A 21,400-nucleotide genomic window follows, 5' to 3' on the forward strand; every position below is an offset into this window, starting at 1 on the left:
GATATGATACACACACACACACACACACACACACACACACACACACACAGAGAGATGGAATCTAACAAAAGCAGCCATAATGATGTCAATCACAAATGTGTAGTGTCGTCAGAAGGAGTAAATTACTGTTGTTATGCTAAGGCACACAATGAGAACTCTAGAATCTATTTTCCTTCTCTTTATATAAATTCTCATCTAGATTTTGGAAAATATCCCCTAATTCTCTCTCCCTGTTCCACAAAGCTACTGCACGTCAACCCCTTTATCTATCTCTCATTCTGTGGACAAACTGACATTTCTAAAATGCAAATCTGATGTCATCCTTCTTTAGCAGTGGTTCCCTATTGCCTTCAAGATAAGTCCAGATTCTTTAGCAAGGCCTACAGGGAATCTGGCTATCACTTCCATCACCACCCTATCTTCTTCTCTTGCCCAGCCACCTCAAAAATGCCATGTTCCCCCATCCCTTTCCAACTTTGCATGTGTTACTCCCTTTGCTGGGAATACCCTTCTTCCCTTCCTTACCTGGCTAACTTCTTATGTTTCCCTGAAACCTTCCCAGCCCCTTTCAACTGGACTTGATATCCTTCACCTATATCCTTGTAGCAGTCCATACTGTAGCACTTGTCACACTAATAGTCTGTTTCCTTGTCCCACTTCTGCCTCTGGCTCTTTTCACTCATCTAGTTCAATGTTTTTAGAGCTTACTATAGTGACTGACATATAGAAGCATTTAGCCAATAGTAGCTATTACTATTCCAGTAACTGACTTATTTAGCTGAGGAAGTTTAAGTGGAAGCCAGCAGAGGTTTATTGAGCAGATGTTAAGGGAAAGGAACCAATTTCATAGAGGCTAAGTGTCCTCAAGAGCTTGGGCTGAATCCCATACATCCAATATTTGGTAAGATGGGTTTTAACTTGTCTCCTTTAGGAGAGTGCCCAAAGCTCTTCTAAGAAGCTGCTCCAGGTGTAGCTGATGTGCTGTACAAAAGGCAACACGGGGTGACACAGAAGTGTTTTTCAGAGGCAGCTAAAGGTAAATCTGGAGAAAGACCTAGAAGCACAATTTAACTTGGCCTGAGACATGGAGGATGAGCAGGGTGGTTAAACTCAGGATAGCTATATGAAAAATGATATAAATAAGCAATATAGGTTGGCAAAACATGAGGAAAGGTTGGAAGCTAATGCTCAATAGTGGCAAGGAAGATTTTAATCAAAGCACTCAATTTTTCTGGCAGAAGTATGTGAGAGGGAAAAGAAAAATCAGCCAAATCAGGGCATTTCTTCATCATGAGGACTTGGCTCTTTTTGAGTACTCCCATGGACTTTCTAACAAGTGCCCTGGTCTTCCCTTACCCTTTGGAACATTGGGTTGAACCATGATGAAATTGAAAACTCAGAATGTCATACTCCTCCAGCAGACCTGAGTGGACCAAAGAGTCAGTGGCTACTCACAATAACATATTTACCTGAACAATTGAAGTTTTCAGTGGGTTTTTAAAATTCTTCTTCTCTGGCAAAGGAGCCTGGCAGGCTTCTGGAATCTTCAGTAGGTTCTGGGCCTCCAATTTGGGCTGCTGTTGACACTCACGCCCAGCTTGGAGAGTGAGAAGAAAGATGCTCTCATAGCTTTGGCTGTCTTTTTACTGGGGGCCGTGGTGGGGGTGGTAGGGTGTTTGGCAATTGCTCTTGAATTCTTTGGCTTTGCTTTATCTTTGTGGATTATTCATCTGTGTTTGCTGAACCTAGCAGAGAAAGTTATCTGCTCATTTAGCTTGGCTGCATTAAAAATGTTTTTATGTTGCTACCTATAAAGACCCTAAAGTCAGCAGTATGTCTCTGAACAGATGGGACCACCAGCTCCTTCCAAACCCCTACTTCTCCTGCCAACATAAAATTCAGGTCCCCATGGCAAAAATATGTTGAGTTAGCAAACAGCAACCACCACTCCCTCCCTTAACCTACCATTTGCACCAAACAGTAGTTTGGGAGATGGATTGTTACCTGCTTTCATGACTTTAGATGGTGCCACAGTGATGAGAATAACAGCTGGCTTTCCAGAACTGGGTTCGCTTTGGAAAAAATAATACCCTCAATAGGAAGAGGTCTGTAAAAGCTTAACCCTCCCTAGCCATCAGTCTCCATGTGCCATGGTCGCTATCTCTTGTGTTCTTATCTTCCACCCATCCCATTGACTCTCCTTTAGTCTCTTTCTCTACTTTGATCTCTTTCTACTCTGTCCCCTCACTCCCTACTCTATCAAATTCCAAAGGATTCCTAGGTGCTTCTCTGTAGATGAAGGTTTTGTCCTCAGGGCCAGTGTAGGTTGCCTGGCTTGATATGAGGAAGCCTGTGGAAGCCATCAAGGCCCCCAGTTAGCTCCCAAGCAGACTTCTCTGCATATCTGTCCTGTTCCTCTACAATGGTGGTAAAGTTGAGGATAATATGCAGGTTCCCATTTTAGGTTCTTCTCTATCCTTGGTGTCATTCTTTCCCTTATTTTGCCTATCTAAAGCCACAGCAGTGTCTCTCAAACTTCCTGATGATTGGAGTATACTAGATGAAAAAAACAAATGCTAATATTGTTCTTTTTGCCCCTTACCTGAAATGCCCTCCAGTCTCCCGATTCCAATAATTCCTAGAATTTGGATCTCATCTTTCTAATGGAATACAACCCTCTTTCTACACCCTTGAACTATTCACATTGTCCAAATGGATTTATCTCTTCTTACCTGACCCTGAAACTCCAAACTACTTCACAATTCTTACCCCATCCTAATGAGCCTCTCCTCTGACATAACAATATCCAACACTTCTTACCATAATCCTGGGTCCTAGGATGTCTGTTTTTCCCTTCTACAGTAGCAGTTCTCAGAACTTGGCTGTTGGCAACACTTATGTCAAATTAAACCTTCATATATCTGAAAGTTCCATTACATTTCATCTAGCCCTATTCAGTTTTGGAGGTGTTAGTTTTCATTATGGGCTTGCTATATCCCTGCTTCCCTGACTCTTCCTCCAAACTTTCAGGAGCCTGGAATGTCATCAGATGATTCTCTGAAAGAGAAGACTCAGCTAACTCAAAAGACAGATTTACCCTACTCTCTTTTTATGTCTTTTCTTTTCGACATTGTTTCCTTCTTCCTCCAAACAGAACTCCTTTTTTGAATTCACTCTCTACCATTCTTGGCTTCTAAGCTGGCATTCTGCACATGCCCCCTGAATGAGGGAGCCACTCTATCAGATTCTGTCTCACTCTGGTCCATAATTTTGATGCTCACACCAGTGCTAGGTCCCACCACAAGCATTGGTTTGGGGCTAACTCCCCATAGCTCATCATGACCCATTGACAAATGGCCAGACACCACAACCCTGAAGGGCATGGGACTGGAGCTCTATGGAGGGTGGTCAGTTTAAGTGGCCGCCAGTGACAATTTATCTCTAAACAGTGAGCTGTAAAACATAATATAGTGCTGAATCAAAGGAAACAGAGTCAAATTCCAAACCAATTTGATTTGCAACTTGGAATGAAAGCAACGTGTCTTGATTTAAATGTCAGGCGCACTGCTGAGTGATGATTTAATAACTTGTATGAGGGATTCTGTTACAGGAAAATCAACACTGGAATTGAGTGACTCACAGATACAGCGTTAGAAATGATACAGAAGAGCAGAAAAAGGAATAGGCTTATCTCAGGGCTCATCCAGAAGCTTTGCATAAAGCTAATTTGCAGTTAGAACCTCTTTTCTCCCCCTATCCTGCCACCCGATCTTTCTCTTCACAGACACCCATGCATGGATATAGAGAAAATTTCTAGGTGTGATGTCATCTCCCTGCAGTATCTTCTAAGGACACAGACTTTTAAACAATTCTAGCATGGAAGTAGAGTCAGTGCATTTAATCTGAAGGGAAGGAAGCAATTAGTCTGCTGTTTCTCAAGAGATTTCAAAAACGCATCTGGTCCTAATGTGCTGTCTTTAGGCAGGTACTTAATTTTTCCCCCCATTTTAAGGGTTAAAAAGCTGAGACCTGGTGGACTTAAAACATTTATTCAAATGTTTATCAGTCTCCTTACTCCCAGGGAATCAGTGCCTCCTCCTCAATACCTTGTGAGATCCCTCTCCTTGAGCTTCCCTTGCCTTCCAGGGGGTAACATACCAGAATGCTCAAAATTGACCATGCCTCATTCCCAGTCTGCTTCCCAGGTCAAGAAGTTGAAGAGAATTTAAAGTGTAAATATCGGCTGTTTGTCTACATGAGGATTGCTCAACCTAGACAACATCGACACTTTTTGGCCATATTACTTTTTGTTGCAGGGAACTAGTTTATGTATTGTTAGATGTGTAGCGGTGTCCCTGGCCTCTGGTTAACTCTTTCTGCCTGTATTCTCCATGTGCCTCCAATCTATTTGACACAGACCTTTCAGGTTAACATTTCCAAACAGTAACTCAAACTTAGTGGTTCTCAATGGTAAGCAACCTCCCCTCACACCAGGGGACATTTGGCAATGTCTGGTGACATTTCTGGTTTTCACAACTTGGTGGGGAGGACGAATAAGTTGCTATAGACACCTAGTAGGTAGAAGCCAGGGTGTTACAAGGTACAGGGAAACCGCCCCCTGTCCCTGCCTCCCACACCTAATAAATGTCCAACCTAAAATGTCAGTACCACCAAGGCTGAGAAACGTTGCTCTAGCATATCATTCCTTGCTCACAAACTTTCCATTGTTTCCCACTGCTTGTTGGAAAGATGACAGATTTTGTGGCCTCTCCTGATGTATATTTAGTTTATTATTTTGCCAGCTATAGTTCTTTTTGGAAACAACTCTGAAAGTTATGCTGTCTCTGAAACATGTCATGTGCTTTCTCACTCACATAACTTTGCTCATGCCAACCACTCTCTCTGCCTAGAATGCCCACTTCCCACTACTAAAGCCAAGTTGAAATGTAGGATCTACAAAGACTTACCTGAGCTCAAATTTTCCCAGCTGTGGATAATTCTTCCTTCCCTGGATATTCCTATAGTATTTTACACATATATCTCTTAAAGAACTTATCATATTCACAGTACTGTAGAAAATTTGAACTGGAAGGGGCTTTTAGAATTCTCTTCAGTAAATCCTTCCACTAAAAGTAAAGGAAACTGAGGTCCAGAAAGGTGAAGTGATTGGCTGAAGGCATTGTACATTCTTGTAAGACTTGGACTATAGTAATTTGTGTCCTTGGTTTTATTCTCCCAGCATGGTTGAAATGGACGATTATGAACTTCGAGTTAGTTCTGGCAGTCAAATTGCAATTCGGACACTTCTAAGTGGGCCAAGTCATTTACCTTTCTGAAATTCAGTTCCCTGAGCAATAAATGAAAATAATCATGGCTGTTGTGAGAATTAAATGAGACTGTGTATTAAAAATGCCTAGCATATAGTCGGTACTCAATACATATTTGTCAGATGAAAATAATGATCAATAGTAGTTTAAATAATGGGATTTAGGAACTGATGATGGTCTGTGGGACTTCGCTAAAAGGCAGGACTAGAGGCAAAGTATGGCAACTCATTGGCACCTGCTCCCTACTTTTGCACCCTTCGGTAGAAGGTTTCCTCAGTGGGCCATCAGACCAGCATGCAAGTTTTCTGTGGAGTTACTGAGTGCTGACAGTGGCTTTCCAAGTGGCAAGGTAGTTCTTAAAAGGTCTGCCTTATCTTTTTCTTTTACAATGCCAATGATATAATCTCTTTCTTTCCTCTGGTAGATAACAGAGTTGTGGGAGGGATGTGAATGGAAGATGTATTTCCTCTCTTTCTCCTTAGTTTCCTTTATGACAGCAGCCTGGGGCTTAGATGTCTTCAGAGGTCTTACAGGAATCTCTGCGAGAGGGAATTCACAAGGCACTTGAGATGGCAATAGGAGCACTCACTTTAGCATTGGCTTCTAGCCCAGTGATACCTGGTTCTGACTTCATTGAGGTCTACTGGGACCTTTCTAGTCAGCTCTTCACTTTGGAGCCGACCAATCTGTCAGCTTTGCCTAGGGCTTTGGGGTAATGGCATGCTATGCATTTATTCTCTTCATTCAGAGAAATGAGTCTTTCTCTGATCCCAGGGTGCATGTACCTAATAGAAACATCCTTGCTACTCAAATGAGGAGATGACCTGACAGGCAACTGAAGAAATAGAAAGAGACTTTCTGATGCCTTGTCTAGACTACATTTGGAGTAAGCTGGGGAGGATGAAGTTGCTTGGCAATGAGCCCACACACAGCTGGCTCTCGTCTGCTCTGCCAGGTGAGTACAGGAGATTTTTGTTGGAGGAGTTAGAAGGGAAGCTTGGGTGAGTCTATTACAACTTGATCTAGAAGGCCCCTCCTTAGGGCTTACAGGTGAAGGGCCCTGTAAGTGGAAAATACTTTCAGGTGTGATGAAAAAGTCTGCAGAGAGCAGAGCACTGGATTGGGAGTAAAAAGATTTGGTCTGGACTTCTGCCTCTACCTCTGCTTCTGAGAGAGTTCCCAGGGCTATCACCAGTCTCATATTATAGTTTGTGAAGTGGGTGCAATGAAGTCTGCAGTCTTCCTCCCAGTGATGGCAGAAGTTGAAGGTTTTCCAGTCTCTAGAGTTTTCACTCTGTGAATTTCAAAACATTGTTTAAAACTGCCTACTTTGAATATGTGAACAAGGGTGTGTGTATGTGTGTGTGTCTAGGGGGAGGAGCAACAACGAGGCGATACAGCTCTATAGGCTGCTTGTCTCTATATGGTATTCTTCAGTTTACTGTCTTCAGAGTTCACCATTGTTCATGTTTAGACTACTTTGGAGATAATTGAGCTCCTTTCTCAAAGGAGGCTCCTCTTTCAAATTTTCCCTCTCTCTGAGGTTTGCACTATTTTCACAGCTGCTGTAATTGGGCTTTTACCATGATTTTGGGTGGGACCGTAGGCATTCCGGAACTTACGTGACTGCCCAGGTCTCTTGGTAAAGTACTGTTTCCTCTGAAGGACTGTAACACTTGACACTGATCATAATAGGGGATAAGGGATCCATTCATTCATTCAAGTAGAGAGGAAGGATACACGGTACTATGAGTCTCTGATGTGGGAAGTTGACTTAGAAAGGTCAGGGAAAAGTTCACTGAAGAGTTAATGATTAAGTTGAGTTCTGAAGAATTATTAAACGTTGACTAAGTAAAGAGAGTACTGGAAAGTATGGGTGTACACGTGGACATGCAGTAAACGTTTTAGACAAAGGAAACAGAATGTGCATAAGCCTTAAGGGATCAGGGCACATTCCATAAAGAAATAAAATACTGTATTTGCTGGTTTTACAACTTTAATTCAAAATTTAAGCCATAGTTTTAGGTGTTAAGGGTTGAAAATGCCAATGTACTCAGCTTTGAAGTACTGTTAGGCGAAATCACACATACTGAAATGGTATCCACTGTGGATGGAGCACATGAAAGTATAATCTAGAAAAGAAACAAATGCATCTGTACTATTGAGCCAACAATCTGGAAGAGAGAAAAGGGCAGATAAAAAAAAAATTGGAAATTGAAATCTTTCTCTCAATATTTTGTCCAGTGGCATATTTGTATATGGAGTATACAGATACATTCCTGGAGGGCTACTTGGTTGAGGTGACTTGAGCCCACTGGAGTGAATTTAGGGAGGGCTTAAAGCAGGTGCCAAGTTCTGGATGTGTTCTGAGGAAGATATAAGTTGGTGAATAAGAGGAGAGAAGACGTTTCTGGCAGGAGAAGCAGCATGAGACATGACTTGGTGGTAGACTATTTTATTTCTGAGACGGGAAATTTGGTGATAGACTGGCCTGAATGGGAAAGCAAAGCAGCCTAGCTTGGAGCCATCTTAGACTCTTTCTATGATACACAAACTAATCAATCAAAAGCAGTAAAGCTCACTGAATACTATGGGCAAATAAATAATTGGTTATTTGAATTTAGCCTTTTAAAAATAAATGATCATACAGATCAATCTTGACATCCTCTGCTGACTGTAGTCAGGATTAACTTTCTTCAAGACTTAGAGGTAGGTGAAAGTTGCTGACTACCTCTCTTCTAAGGGCCTCTCTGCAATTTTGTATCACTGGGATGCTACCATAATTTCTGGAGTCCTGTTTGCTTAAGCACTTTATTTTAGCAGTTAGTTACTTTGATACCTTGGAAAGTAATAGCTCTTGTTTCTCTAGGCATTGACATTTTCTAAAGGATGGCTAAAAAGTCACAAATCTTTCAGACAAAGGAATCTGTCTCTGATGGAATAGCACGTGGCGGGGTGGATATTTTTTGAGCAGGTGACCTTTTCTATTACCTTTTAAAGGGAAAACTACCTACTTTGAAGCTTGGCTTTGATTCCAATGCATATTTCTTTCCTAGTTGTTGAAAGGCTAGACATGTTGTAAGAGGGAATTGATTTTATTTTACCTGTCTAATCTCCTGATGATGCAGGATGTGACCTATTGCAACCAGCCCATGTACAGTATTCTATCACTGTGGTTAAAAGTGTGGAGTTTTGGAGTCATGATGAGTCAGCATTTATATCTTTACCACTTGCCGGCTGTGTGGTTTTCAGTTGCCTCATCTTCTGTAGCTCTGTGTGCCTCAGTTGCCTCTTCCTTTGTAAAACAGGGATAATAAGAGTACCTATCTCATATAATTACTGTAATGATTAATGAGGTATAGTTTAAAGAGCTTAGCATAATTCTTGACATCTTATCAAGTTGTTCTTGTCATCATTGTCATTAACATTGCCACCCATACCACCCCCAGGCTCTTATTCTAACAAAAAATAAAATCTTACAACCTCTTGATAAGGCAAAGATCAGTAGTTAGCACAGAAGGAAAGAAGAAAATAGGAAGCCCAGGGGTATTCACCATTTCCTATTCTCACCCTAATCATAGCATCCCAAACAGAATGTATAAAAACTGTACTTTCTGGAATCATTTCTATAGTTCCTTACCAAAGAAAAAAATATGAGAAGACAACGCCATCCTCATGTATCTGTCCCTGTTCTCACAGGTACCTGTCGGCTTGGCTGGGCCTATTACTGTGCTGGAGGTGGAGCAGCTGCAGCCATGTTGATCTGTACCTGGCTCTCTTGCTTTGCTGGAAGAAACCCCAAGCCTGTCATGTTGGTGGAGAGCATCATGAGGAATACCAATTCTTATGCTATGGAGCTTGACCGCTGCCTCAAACCTTGAGGTTTGAAAGAAGATTGGAGAGGGTGGGAAAGGGGAGGAAAGAGAGACCTGAAAAGAGGTACTAAGGATTAGACTACTTGTCATCTAACTGCCAGAAGTCTAGCCTAGTGTTTGCATGCTTTTTAACATAATTGTCATTCATTTTCACATATCTTTAAGCCAGTAGGTCACTGGCTGTTTATAAAATTCATCTAGAGCAAACATTGTCAGACACTTATCCAACTGGCGAGTACCTGCCAACCCAAAGACTCAAAGTACTCCTTTATGCAAAATAGGATCTAAAGCTAAGGCTGGGTAAGAATCGTTGTGCAGGGAGGGAGCACGAGATGGGTAGAGCTGGTTCCTACCACTCCATTCACACAGCTCATTCCGTCATTTGTTGCCACCCCCGAACATCTCTGGAGTACCACTGCTCAATTTTTGTGATGCTATCAGGAGTATACCCTGACTCTTTTTCTCTCCTGCTTTTCTTCCCCCCCCACCCCGGTTGTGGGGAAGCTTGGGGGAGGGTGACTCTCAGTGGGGAAAACATTAATCAAGGATGCTTGCGTTTAGCTTGGAGCCCCTTGCTCATTATGCTTTAGAATATTCATAGGAGTTCACTTTGTATTCTGGCTGGGTGATGAGCAAAAAATATATAGCAGCAAATATTCCCTAATCCTTTAGCGATACAGAAATGGTGTTCATAAAATGTTCTGAGAGTAGACTAGTGTTTGTGGGGCACTCAATAGATTTAAATTCATGGTGTCAGTGACAAGGATGTTTCTGCTAGATACTTATTGAAATTTCTATCAGAGTTCATTTTTATTGACTAGGAAATCCACGGTGGCCTTTTACCCCCTATAGTCAGTCCTAATGTGACACAAGTTCCTCTGCCTGTTTCAAAGACTGTTCGTCAAATGATCTCTCCTCCGTCTGGGGTGAGTTAGCCACAAAAGAACACAGCCCTGATGTCACCTAGGGCTGATGTATTTTTAGGCCTGGACTCCACCCAATCTGTGCTCAAGGTTGATGGATAGTGTAGAACTTGGTGTCTCCTGGGGGCAGAATTTGTCTCACTCCTCCCCTCCACCTCAGTTAATTCAGGCCAGCTCTGTTGTTCCATAACTACAGCTTTAGAATGGGGAGGGCGCGTGATTCAAAAGGCCAACTCATCTGTTTCTATTCTTAATCATTCCAGCATGGTTTTGGTACAGCCCTACCTAGAAGGATAGAAATAGAAAAAATGGGCTTCATAAGTTATATGCCATCCCAGGAGGGGTCAGAGTTCTTATATTGCCTTTACATAGGTAAGTGAATTTAAATGATTCCTCCATTTATAGTTGATTCATTCATTGAATCACTCATTCAGAAAACATTTCTTCAGTATCTTACTGTATGACACATTCTGTGCCATTTTATCCTGGGGATAAAAGGACAAAGACAGTTTTTCACCTTAAAGGGGATAGTGGTGAGGTATTGAGAGACATGTCAAAAAGTACTTGTCAGTATATTAAGTGCTAGAAAAGAGAAGAAGAGTAGCTAAAGGATCACAGAGAAGCCATTAAACCAACTTGGTGGGTGTGAAGGGGTTCATAGGAAAGCATTCTAGCAAAGAAGATACCTAAGATGGGTCTGAGAGATGAGTAGCAGGAGCTTTGCCAGCCAAGGTAAAGGGTGCATGAGACAAGCAGTGATGGCAGCCAAGTCATGGAGACAGCATGAGAATGACAGATGGGTGTAAAAAGAGAGGTGGCAAAAGCTGAAGTTGAAAAGGGAAGCAGTAGCCAGATTCTGTGGGACCTTTTATGCCAGAATAAGGCATTTGGATTTTATCCTAAAGAAGGGTCATTGAAAGGGAAGTGACATGAAAGTTTTCAAAGATAAGTTTGGCTGAAGTGAGGAGAATGAAGGAAAATAAAAGGAGAACTAGAACTATATCAATAATCTAGGTATAAAATGATCAAGGCCTGCAGGAAGAGTGATTGTGAAGCCAGAGCAGATGGATGAATTTGAAAGAAGATATTTAGGAAGTAGATGCCACAGGATTTATTGTCTAATGGATATGTGTAGGTAATGGCAAATGAAAATTTTGGGATGACCACTCTGGTATGTGGGTGATTCCTATCATCAAGATGGCAAATGCAAGATGAAAAATAGGTGGTAGGGAACTGGTGATTGAATTCATGTCGAGTATTATCTCCCTCATGGAACTGCATTAAGTGTTTAAGGTAAGGCCAACTTGAACATACCTCACTGGGAAGGAAGCAATGTAATGTCTTTGCAGCACCTCCTTTCTTTAAGAAAGATGACTAAGGACAGCTAAAACAAAAAATGAAACTAGCTTAAACCTCAGTTTTATTGTGTAGACACAATAATGTAACTTTAATTTAGGAGGACCCACTGTATAGATAATATGTCAAATATTTGAGAAAAGGCAGATCACTCACTTCAGAAAAGGTGGTTGGATCAGGCGATCTCTCTTCTTGGGCTAGGCAACCTTCTGCAATTCTGTAGGATAGACTTTGTCAGAGTGAGTGTATTAGTCAGAATCCTGCCAAGAAACAGATGGTATACTCAAGGAGTTTAACTGAAATGAGCTTAGGGAAGGGACAATTTATGATGGTGTGTTCAGGATTAAGGGAACTTACCAGTGATGGTGAAGCATAAAAGGGCTATGAACAGTAAGGAGCTGTTATTACTCTTAAGACTGAAAGGACAAAGGGAAGAAACAGTGTTATTGGCACCCAGCAAGAACTGCACATCTATAAGAGGGGCTGCCTCACAGGAACTGTTGCTTCAGGTAGCACAATGTAGTCTCCGCACAAATGCAGCACAGTAAGGAGAGAGAGCGAGGGGAATGAACACCCGTATCTCACTCTCTTTCCACTTTTTGATCTCCTGCTAGTGCCCATCATTAGCCAGACCCAGCTATATGCCAGCTGGCAAAGAAGCCTGTTGCTATAGCACATTGAGGTCAGACTTCTTTGGCACAGAGCATGGCAGGGAAGGGTGGAGAGTGAAGCTTGGAGGTATGAGGGGCCAATGGAAAATAACAGTTCAGTGAGTGCTCTTAGCCACCAGACAATGCCATTGCCTTTTTCACTGCTTCCCAGGAAGTATATGCTTTGCTTTCTTCCATGGCCCAGATACCTAAACACACTGTGAAATAATTGGACCCTGGAAAGAAGACTGAAGAGGAAGGGGCTAATTTGAAATAACACTTTAAATAACTGCCACCTTGTAGGAGTTAGTTGCAGGTTGAAGTAAGTTGGAATGTTTTCTCCTCTTTTCCAATGAAATGAAACTGGATTTAAATGAGTTTTTTTTTTCTGTGAGGAAACCAGGCCTGCAGGGGCTTATATTCAAAGAGGGATCTAGCCCCATGTTCAATTTGAATTTAAATTCCTCCTTGCCCATGTCTGCTTTCTTTCCTGCCAGGCCTTGTTTTTACATAGATGTCTGACAAGACTAGGTTCTTTTCCCCATGGCCTGGAGCAAACTGTGAGAAGCTAAGTCTGCCTCTTTGGGCTGCCATTGCACAGAGAGGAAGGAGAGCCCATGGGTCAGGTGGAGGCTGAATGAGTGAAGTGAGAACCTAAGAGACACCACAGTTCGTCCGATGCCTGGCTGGCTGTCATATTCGTTGCCTGGGCATGCAGGCTGAGTGCCTAACTATGGGTCCATTGTGGCCTTGGAACCACTTAGATCTTGGGGAGGGGGTGAGAGGTAGGAGGTGATTCATCTGGACTAACTCACATTCAATTTAGTATTTCACAGGAGCCCATTTTGCAAGATAGTCCTTTCAGAAAAGAATGTCAAATGGACAGCAAGTACCCAATTGGCATGCTTTTGTGTCTAGAGGATTAAAATTTCTACACCTGGGCTAGCAAGTGTTAAGTCACTGGAGCATGTCTTCAGTGATGCTGTCTCTCTAATTCACACCTCAGTACCTCTGCTCTCAGAGGAGTACCTGCCTTCATTAACTTACAGCTGCTAGCGACTTCTAGGCAGTGGGTTCTGCTTTGCAGGAGCATGTGACCTGAGCCAAGATGGAAAGGTTCTGGTCTCTGGGAAATGAGTTCCGGCTTATGCAAGAGTAGATGACAATATGAAGGCTTGGCTGGATGAGGGAAAACCCTGTGAGGATGAGGGAATGAGGAAGCTTCTGGGAAGCAGAGGCTTTATAAATTTGTTAAACAAGTTTCACTAAGGAAAGGTCCAGCTCCTTCAATATGTGATGGGGACACTTTCTTCAGAGTCTTAAATTCACGCTCTGTAGAAATATTTATACTATCTGTAAAGTAGTTTCAAGATTGTATTTGGTCCGAAGGAAGCCTGGTGATGGGAATGATGGAAGTTTCAAGAAAACTAATACTGAATATATTTTGTAAAAGATGGAAGCCATCCTACTTGGTGACTTGAGAGGAAAGATGTGCTATTTCTAGAACTCACAATCAATCTCCAGCCATACCCAGTAAAGCTTTCTTAGTAGACAGCAGGCAGAACCCTTCCAAAGAGTCAGAGCCACCTTGTGCCCTTGGTTAAAGAGCATTTTCTGAGCTGGAGTGGGGCTGGAGTTGAAAGATATTCGTTACTAGCCTCTCTCTTAGATGTAGAGAAATCCATTTTAAGCTTCATTTTTTCATCTACTTCTGAGATTTAGGCTTTCCCAGGGTTGATCTCTTCTCTAAACTTGTCAAACCTCCACTGAGTCCTCAAAGTTAACAGCAAATATACAATTGCTATGTGCGCACACAAATAACTTAGATTTTCATTATACAGAGCTGCTGTTATGATATGCAGAAGTAGAGGGAGACAAAATGCTAGGTTTTGATGGCAATGCTGTATTATTCTCCTTCCTCCCCCTCCAGAAAGGAGGCCCAGAGAACAGTACTTGGGAGTTGTGCCGGGGGGCGGGGGAGCAATCAGGAACAGCCAGCATCCACATGGGCAGGACCCTGATGTCGGCTCCCTTTCATGTAGTGTCTCTGCTACTTTAGAAGAGGTGGTAGAAACTACAGGTGAGAAACAAAGCTGGTAGAAAGTTCAAGAGGGAAAAAGGGTAACTAAAGAGCAGAACCACTCCAGAGAAACAGTGTCTCCTTCCACTGTGGCTTACTAGAATTTCATTTGGGGCACCTCAACCTTCTTTCGAAGATATCTTAGTTTCTTTTGCACCAAAACACTGCCCTCCTAGGCAACATGGTAAAGTGAAGTCGGTCCAGGCTTTGGAGTCAGACAAATCAAGATTTGAATCTCAGCTCAAATATTTATTAGCTGTGTGTCCTTGGGCAAGGCAGTTAACTGAGTTTACTAAAATTCTAAGACATCACTGGCTATTGGCTCCACAATTCTCAGCAACTATAGAAGGAGTATATCATTCAGTTGCCCCATTCATTTTAATTTGCATTTATTATTCTAACACAGTGATTTTTAATTCTGGTCGACATTAGAATCTCCTGGGAAGCTTCTAAAAAATTGTTACGCTTTCGTCCCATCCCAGCTCAACTGAGTCAGAATCTCTAGATGCCATTAGACCATACCACCCTTTTTTTATTTTTGATATCATCTACTGACCCTCTAGTCATCCCTCATTCATAAAGACTTTAGCACCTGGCTCAGTCTCTTTTCTATTTTTATTTCTTTCATCCTTTTAGAAATTTCAATATCCATGTGAACCACTCTTCCAATATCTTGGCCTCTAAACTCTTTGACTTCTTTACCTCTGATAATAATTTTTTCTACCCAACCTTTGCAGCTCCCACCCTTGACATCAACAATAAACACACAATCACTAAAGGTCTGATTGCAAATCTCCCATTCCTGACTAACAGTTCTTATTCTTTCATCTCATGATTTTTAACATTCCCACTCTACCAACTATTTGACCCCATCCTAGTTATGTAACTAGAGTCCATAGTTTATCATCGTAATCACCCCTTGCATAAATGTTCTACTCTTTTCCTTTTTTTAATTCTGCCATATATTTATCAAAAAACCCCTAATCTTAGTTAAATGTAATAATTTCCCTTCTCGATGCTTACACCACGTTCTCAACTATTTAGAGAGAAAAACTAGCTATCCTTGCATGTTTTCTTTGTCTATACCCACCCCCTTGGTGAGTTCATCCAATCTCATGGCTTTACATGTTATCTATACCCTTGCTATTCAAAGTGTGAGCCATGGTCCAAAAGTGTCAGCATCACATTGGGAATTTGTTAGAAACTTAGAATCTTGGCTCCACTCAAGACCTACTGGATCAGAATCTGCATTTTAACAAGATCCCTAAGTGATTCATTTGCATTAACATTTGAGAGTCACTGATCTATACCAATGGTTATCATCTTAGATTGCAAACCAGAATCAGTTATCATTTGCTAGTGCCAATATCTACTTTCAGAAGCTCTAATTTAATTGGCCTAGGGTAGGGCTTGGATATATATACATTTTGTAAGGCATTACATGATTTTAATGTTCAGCCTAGATTGACAACCACTGACTTAAGAACTGATGACTCCTAAGTTTATATCTCCAGGCCAGACTTCTTTGAACTTCAATCTCAAATGTCCAACCACCTACTCCACATCTCTACTTGGATGTCTAGTAGACTTGACAAAATGTACGTATCCATAACCAAGATCCAAATCTTCCAATCCTAAATGTGTTCCTTGTAATCATCCCCATCTTACTAACTAAAAGGTACCATACTTACTGAGTTTTCCCTTCTATCTCCTTGGGTGACCCTTCTCGTCCTTTTTTTGGATCATCTGCCTATGTTCAACCTCCCAGTGTTGAGATCATCCAGAATACATAGCTCCTCTCGATATCTAGAATCTCCCCAGGTAATCTCATTTACATGCTGATAATGCTCTGATCTAAACATAGTCATGTTGTTCAAATTTAACCTGTGCCAAAGGAAATTATTGATTCTCTCCTCCAACCTCACCAACCCTTCTGCCAAAACCTGGGAATAATCTCTGATTTTTTTCATTCCCTGGGCTGCTACCTCCAATCCATGTGCAAATCTTAACAAGTCTACTTCCAAAATATATTCCTTATCTACACACTTCTATTATGTCTACTATTACAACCCTAAGACATTAAGTGACAAAAAAGTCTTAGCAAACTGGGACTAAAAAGGAATATTCTACTATGATAACAGATACCTATCAAACCTTTAGCCAACATTGTACTAAATAAAAAATTTTTTAGAAGCATTCTAGTTTAAATCACAAAAAAGAACAAACATATTTCAGCTTACAATTGCAAACAAAAATATAAGGTACCTAAGACAAAGTCTTACAAAAGATGCATAAAAATTATAAAACATCATTGAAGTGCATGAAAAAACAAAAATGATTCATAAATAGGTTTCACAAATGGAAAAGACTTGAGATCTTTTTTAAAGCATGTCAGTTTTTTTCAGAATGAATTTATAAATTCAATGTAGTTCCAATAAATATTCTATCTTTTTTAGTATAACTTTACATGCTCATCTTCACATTTGTGTTCAGCTATCAAGACTTAAATTTATAACAATTAACAAGTGCAGTAGTGACAAAGAGATGAACAAATAGATAAATGTAACAGAATAGGGGATCAAGAAACACCTCATGACTATAAGGAAAATAGATAGATATGACAGAAATAGCATTATTAATGAGGGAAGGATAGACAAATTCAACAAATGATACTGGTAGTAGATTATCTATTTGGAAAATAAAATTATATCCCTAACACACTCTATTTATGAGAATTAATTCCAGATAAATTAATGACCTAAATGTGAAACAATTCAAACTGTGAAAATGTAACCTAGAAAAATATTGTTATGGCTTTAATATAGAAAGGAACTTCAAAAAAAGACACAAAAGGCACAGCCCATGAATCAAAAGAATGACACACTTGACTACATTAAAATTTGAAAACGTCTGTTTAATGAAAAGGTCAGCTTGACTTTTCCGATCCTCTTCTGTTGGGAGTGGGCCATGTGACTAGTTATAGCTAGTGGGTTGTGAGCAGCAGTGATATGTGCCACTTCCAAGCTGGAGTATTATTATTTGCCAGTGTGAGCTCTTCCAGAGATCTCCTTTCCCTCTTCCATGGTGACAAGAAATACTCTTGTTGAAAACAGCCTGGATCCTGGAGTGAGGCAGCACTCCCAGCCAACTAATGGTGCACCTGTGATCAAAAAAGATACATTTGATATTTTAAAAAGCCTCATTAACGAACAGTGTCATAAACAAAATGAAAGGGTAAGCCTCAGACTGGGAGAAGATATTTATAAAGGTTTAGCTAACGAAGGATTAATATGAAAACAATTTAAAGAGCTACAAATCAATAAGGAAAACATAAATAACTTAATAAAAATAAAACTCAGGCAAAGTGTATGATGGAGTAATTAACTTAAGCGGAAACTTGATAGGACGCTTAGCTACCTAAACTCAGGGAAATACAAATTAAAGTAACAGTAAGATACAATTTTATATCCATAAGTTTCGTAAAAATGTAAAAGTCCATTTATAGCAAGTATTGGAAAAATAATATGAACTGTCATAATTGCTGGCTCAAATATAAATTGGTATAGACACTTTGGAGAAGACTTTGTCAATATCTTGTAAAGATAAAGATGTAGGTGTATATGTAATTTCACCTCTATGAATTTGCAGTGGAGAAACTCTAGCACAACAGCAGACAAAGATGTATATGATGATGACTGTCAATGTCGTTGATATCTGGAATAGAAAATGTCAAATATTTACCAGTGGGGAAATAGAAAAATAAATTTGATATATTTATTTAATGGAAGTTAAAATGAATGACTTGGAGTCACATGTGTGAGTACATCTAAAAATCATAATGTTGAGTAAAGCAAGTTGCAGAATGGCTTCAGAGTATACCTTTTCCATAAAGTTTGAAAACATATAAAACAATACTACGTATTTGTTATGGAGTATATTTTTGTTTCTCAAGTATTCATGCCTCCTTACACTATGTCTTTTGAAAGCGTATCGTTTCCTAGTCCACTGATGCCTTGCCCATGAGATTCACTTTGTCGAGTAGAATATTTGCATAGAACTGATGATGTAAGAATTCTGAGCCAAGGCCTTAAGAGGCATTGTATTTTTATTTTGTTCCTTTGGGAATTTCTGACCTCCACAATGAGAAGCACATTTCACTTGAGACTATCCCTTCAGTTTCAGCCTCAGAATGAAAATACATGAATGATTGCTGCCCCAGCTGACATAGACACCTGAGAAAAAGAGTAAATTCTTTTTTTTGTATGATACTAGGTCTGAAATACACGAAAAACTGAAGTATGCAATGTTCATATGCCAGAACATATGTAATATATGTGTATGTAATACAAACAGGCATAATAAACAGTAAATAATAAAACAATAAACAGTAAATTCAGGAGAGTGGTTATTTTTGAGGAAGGAAACAAGGAATCCTATCCTTCTTTATTGTTTTATTTTTCTTCATGGCACATTTATTTATTGTTTCTCTCTCCCTCCCAGTAAAATGTAAATTCTACAAAAGCAAGTAATGAACGTTATTTGTTGACAGCTCTGGTGCAGGCATCCTACTGGCACAAAATAGGCACTCAGTAAACATTTGTTGAAAGAATGAGACTATTTACTCATCTATAGTAGGGACAATACTAATGGTCATGTAGGATTATACTGAGGGTTAAACAGGAGTAAACCTGAGAATAGGCATGGTGTTGAAACTGGCATCTAGGCACTCAGTTATGTCAGGCTTTTTTCTTTTCTGTTCTGGATATGTTGTTTCTCTGTTGAACTATTCAATAATGTACAGAGGACTTTGTAATGTTAAGGTATAGACAAAAAACTGTTTCTTAGCTGTGCAATCTCAAACAGGTTATTTAAACTTTCTGTTCCTGATTTATAGACTGAGAATAATAATACCCATCTCATATGTTGGTTGAGAGTATTAAATAATGTAATGATACGAAACACTTAGCATGGGTCTGACACATAGTAAATGCTCAATAAACATTAGTTACTTATTATTACTACTACAAAATAGACAGTTGCCTATGTGGTATCAGTTCAGGAGTATTTGAAAGGCTGCTCTACTAAAATAATATCTTCCACACCAGCTTGTAATTTCCATCTCTACTTTTACTATTACGGAGTTATTCTTTTGGTTTATGCCTCATTCATTCTAGCTACTTGTTATAAGCTTCATTGGTTAATATGCTCCCAATAGTTTCTTGTGCTTAATATTATATGATATCTTATTTCCCTCTACTCCTTGACAGTTGGGCAACATGAGGACCCCAGGCAGAGGTTTGGGAAGAAAAGGGAAGAAATGTATTCCAAAGGCAACCTTGGGCTATTTGCCCCTTTTCCTTAAGGATGACCCTGCTCAGAATTGCCTCTAGTCATCACTCTGTGTCTCAGCAGGAGCTAACTCTACGGCTTCTGCTTCTTATGATATAGGTGAGAGATTAGTAATCTATGAGAACTGCTTTCTCTTAGGATTCCCAAGTGTTTCATGTTCTGAGGACTATCTCTTGCTGTACTATCTTTTATGTTGCATCATCTCCCCACCTTGTTGGGGACCTGCCAACTGAAACCATGCCCAAACTCACTGTATACGTGCTATTGGCAAGACTTCTTCTTGGGCCAAGGGATATTATCCTTAGCTCTCCTGATTATAAGGCTGCATTATTTAGCTCATACCTTACTTGATGGCTATGTACTTAAGAATCATTGAAGTATATTTGGAAATAATTGTGATTGATGTGCAAACATGTACAAAAATTTCTGAAAATGCCCATGACTGTTTTTTTTAAACAACCTTCTTAACATATATTTTATACATCATAAAATTTACCTGTTTTAAGCATATGATCAATTTATTCTCAGTATAATCATAGAGTTGTACAACCATCACCACAATCCAGTTTAAAAACATTTATGATTAGATTCTGAATGTATTCCTTATACTAATAATCAGTAATCTTGTTGGGAATCCTGGAAAATGTCTAAAATTTAACTACATTGTTTTATGGAATAAGTGGCCTCCAACAAAATGATATAAATAAATTTCCATAGTATCAATATCATTTCACCATTAATCTTTTCATACAATTAAAAATGCATTTAATGTCATATGCGGGTGTGTGGGAATCATGCAAAAAAATCCTGTCCAAATTGGATATTTCTGTGAAGGTTAGTAACTACATTAGGATCAGTAACTGCTAACTGTCACAAAAGAAAAATCAAAGGTTGAGTGATCTCAACACAACAAAAGTTTATATCACCAAGTCTAATGCAGGTTGATGGGGATTCTTTTCCAAGCAGTTACTTGGGGATTAAGGCTCCCCACTTTCTGTGATGCTACCATCTTCATATATACCATCTAAGACAACAAAGGGCAAAGTGAAAGATGAATGAGGAGCACCAGTTCTTAACCTCCTGGACCTAGAAGTGGTATACATCACTCCCATCGGTCAAAACTAGCTACGTGGCCCCAACCTAACAACAAGGGAGTTTGAGGAAGGTAGGTTAATACAGTGAACATTTAGTGAACAATTTCTCAGGTATGTTGGTGTAGGGGCAAAGACGGAAATCTTTCCCCTTCATCCTATGAAAGTTCACCGAAAATGAACTGACAATAGGCAAATTAATATGAAAAAAAGTCATACAGATTTAGTTAATGTGTGTAGCACAAGGGAATCACAGAATGATTACCCCATAACCCAATGCGCTACAGAAGCATGTATTCCCTTCTTCATAGGGGAAGGGGAGATGAAGGTTGTTAGAGTAAATGATTTTAGGGGGAATGAATGGACTCAATGTTCAGACAATGGTTAGTAAATGATAATTTCTGGGAAATGAATGGGATTTGAGAACAGACAACAGTTGGGATAAAGTTTGGGATCTATTCTAGGTGTGATGTTTAATTTTCAGTTTCTTTCTCTATGACAGGAGTTTTAATCTTCTCTAGTTAATGAAATTTCAGGGAAGAGATTGAAGGCAATTGTGTTCTTCTTTGGGGGTCCAGTTTTAAATTAGACAATGGATCTTCAGAAAACAGCCTCATTTCATGCTTTGGAAGATATAAAATACTGAGAAAAAGGGAAGCAGGGAAGGTCAGAGGATCTTCAAGGCTTCTTTTTCAGTTCAGCATGTCAGAGTGCCATACTTTGGGGTATTATTTATGGAGCCCCCAAAG

At 39.9% G+C, this 21,400-nt stretch overlaps 1 protein-coding gene and 1 long non-coding RNA gene across 2 annotated transcripts in view; one reads left to right on the top strand and one right to left on the bottom strand.

Moving 5' to 3' along the window:
- The window catches only part of LHFPL1 (LHFPL tetraspan subfamily member 1), a 207,849-nt gene that overhangs the window by 37,635 nt on the left and 148,814 nt on the right, over positions 1–21,400 (top strand). Inside the window, exon 4 of the mRNA XM_012451770.2 lies at positions 9,027–9,209. Coding sequence (XP_012307193.1) covers positions 9,027–9,208 — 182 coding nt within the window. The 3' untranslated portion in view covers position 9,209. The remainder of the gene's footprint in view (positions 1–9,026; positions 9,210–21,400) is intronic.
- Positions 17,087–17,927, bottom strand: LOC135268697 (uncharacterized). The gene is made up of 2 exons (XR_010337066.1): positions 17,844–17,927; positions 17,087–17,371 (listed from the first exon to the last, which is right to left on the bottom strand). It is a non-coding gene; the product is annotated as an uncharacterized LOC135268697 (long non-coding RNA).

This window comes from Aotus nancymaae, unplaced genomic scaffold (assembly GCF_030222135.1).
Source record: "Aotus nancymaae isolate 86718 unplaced genomic scaffold, 86718_ANA_hifiasm-v0.15.2.pri h1tg000004l, whole genome shotgun sequence".
NCBI lineage: Eukaryota > Metazoa > Chordata > Mammalia > Primates > Aotidae > Aotus > Aotus nancymaae.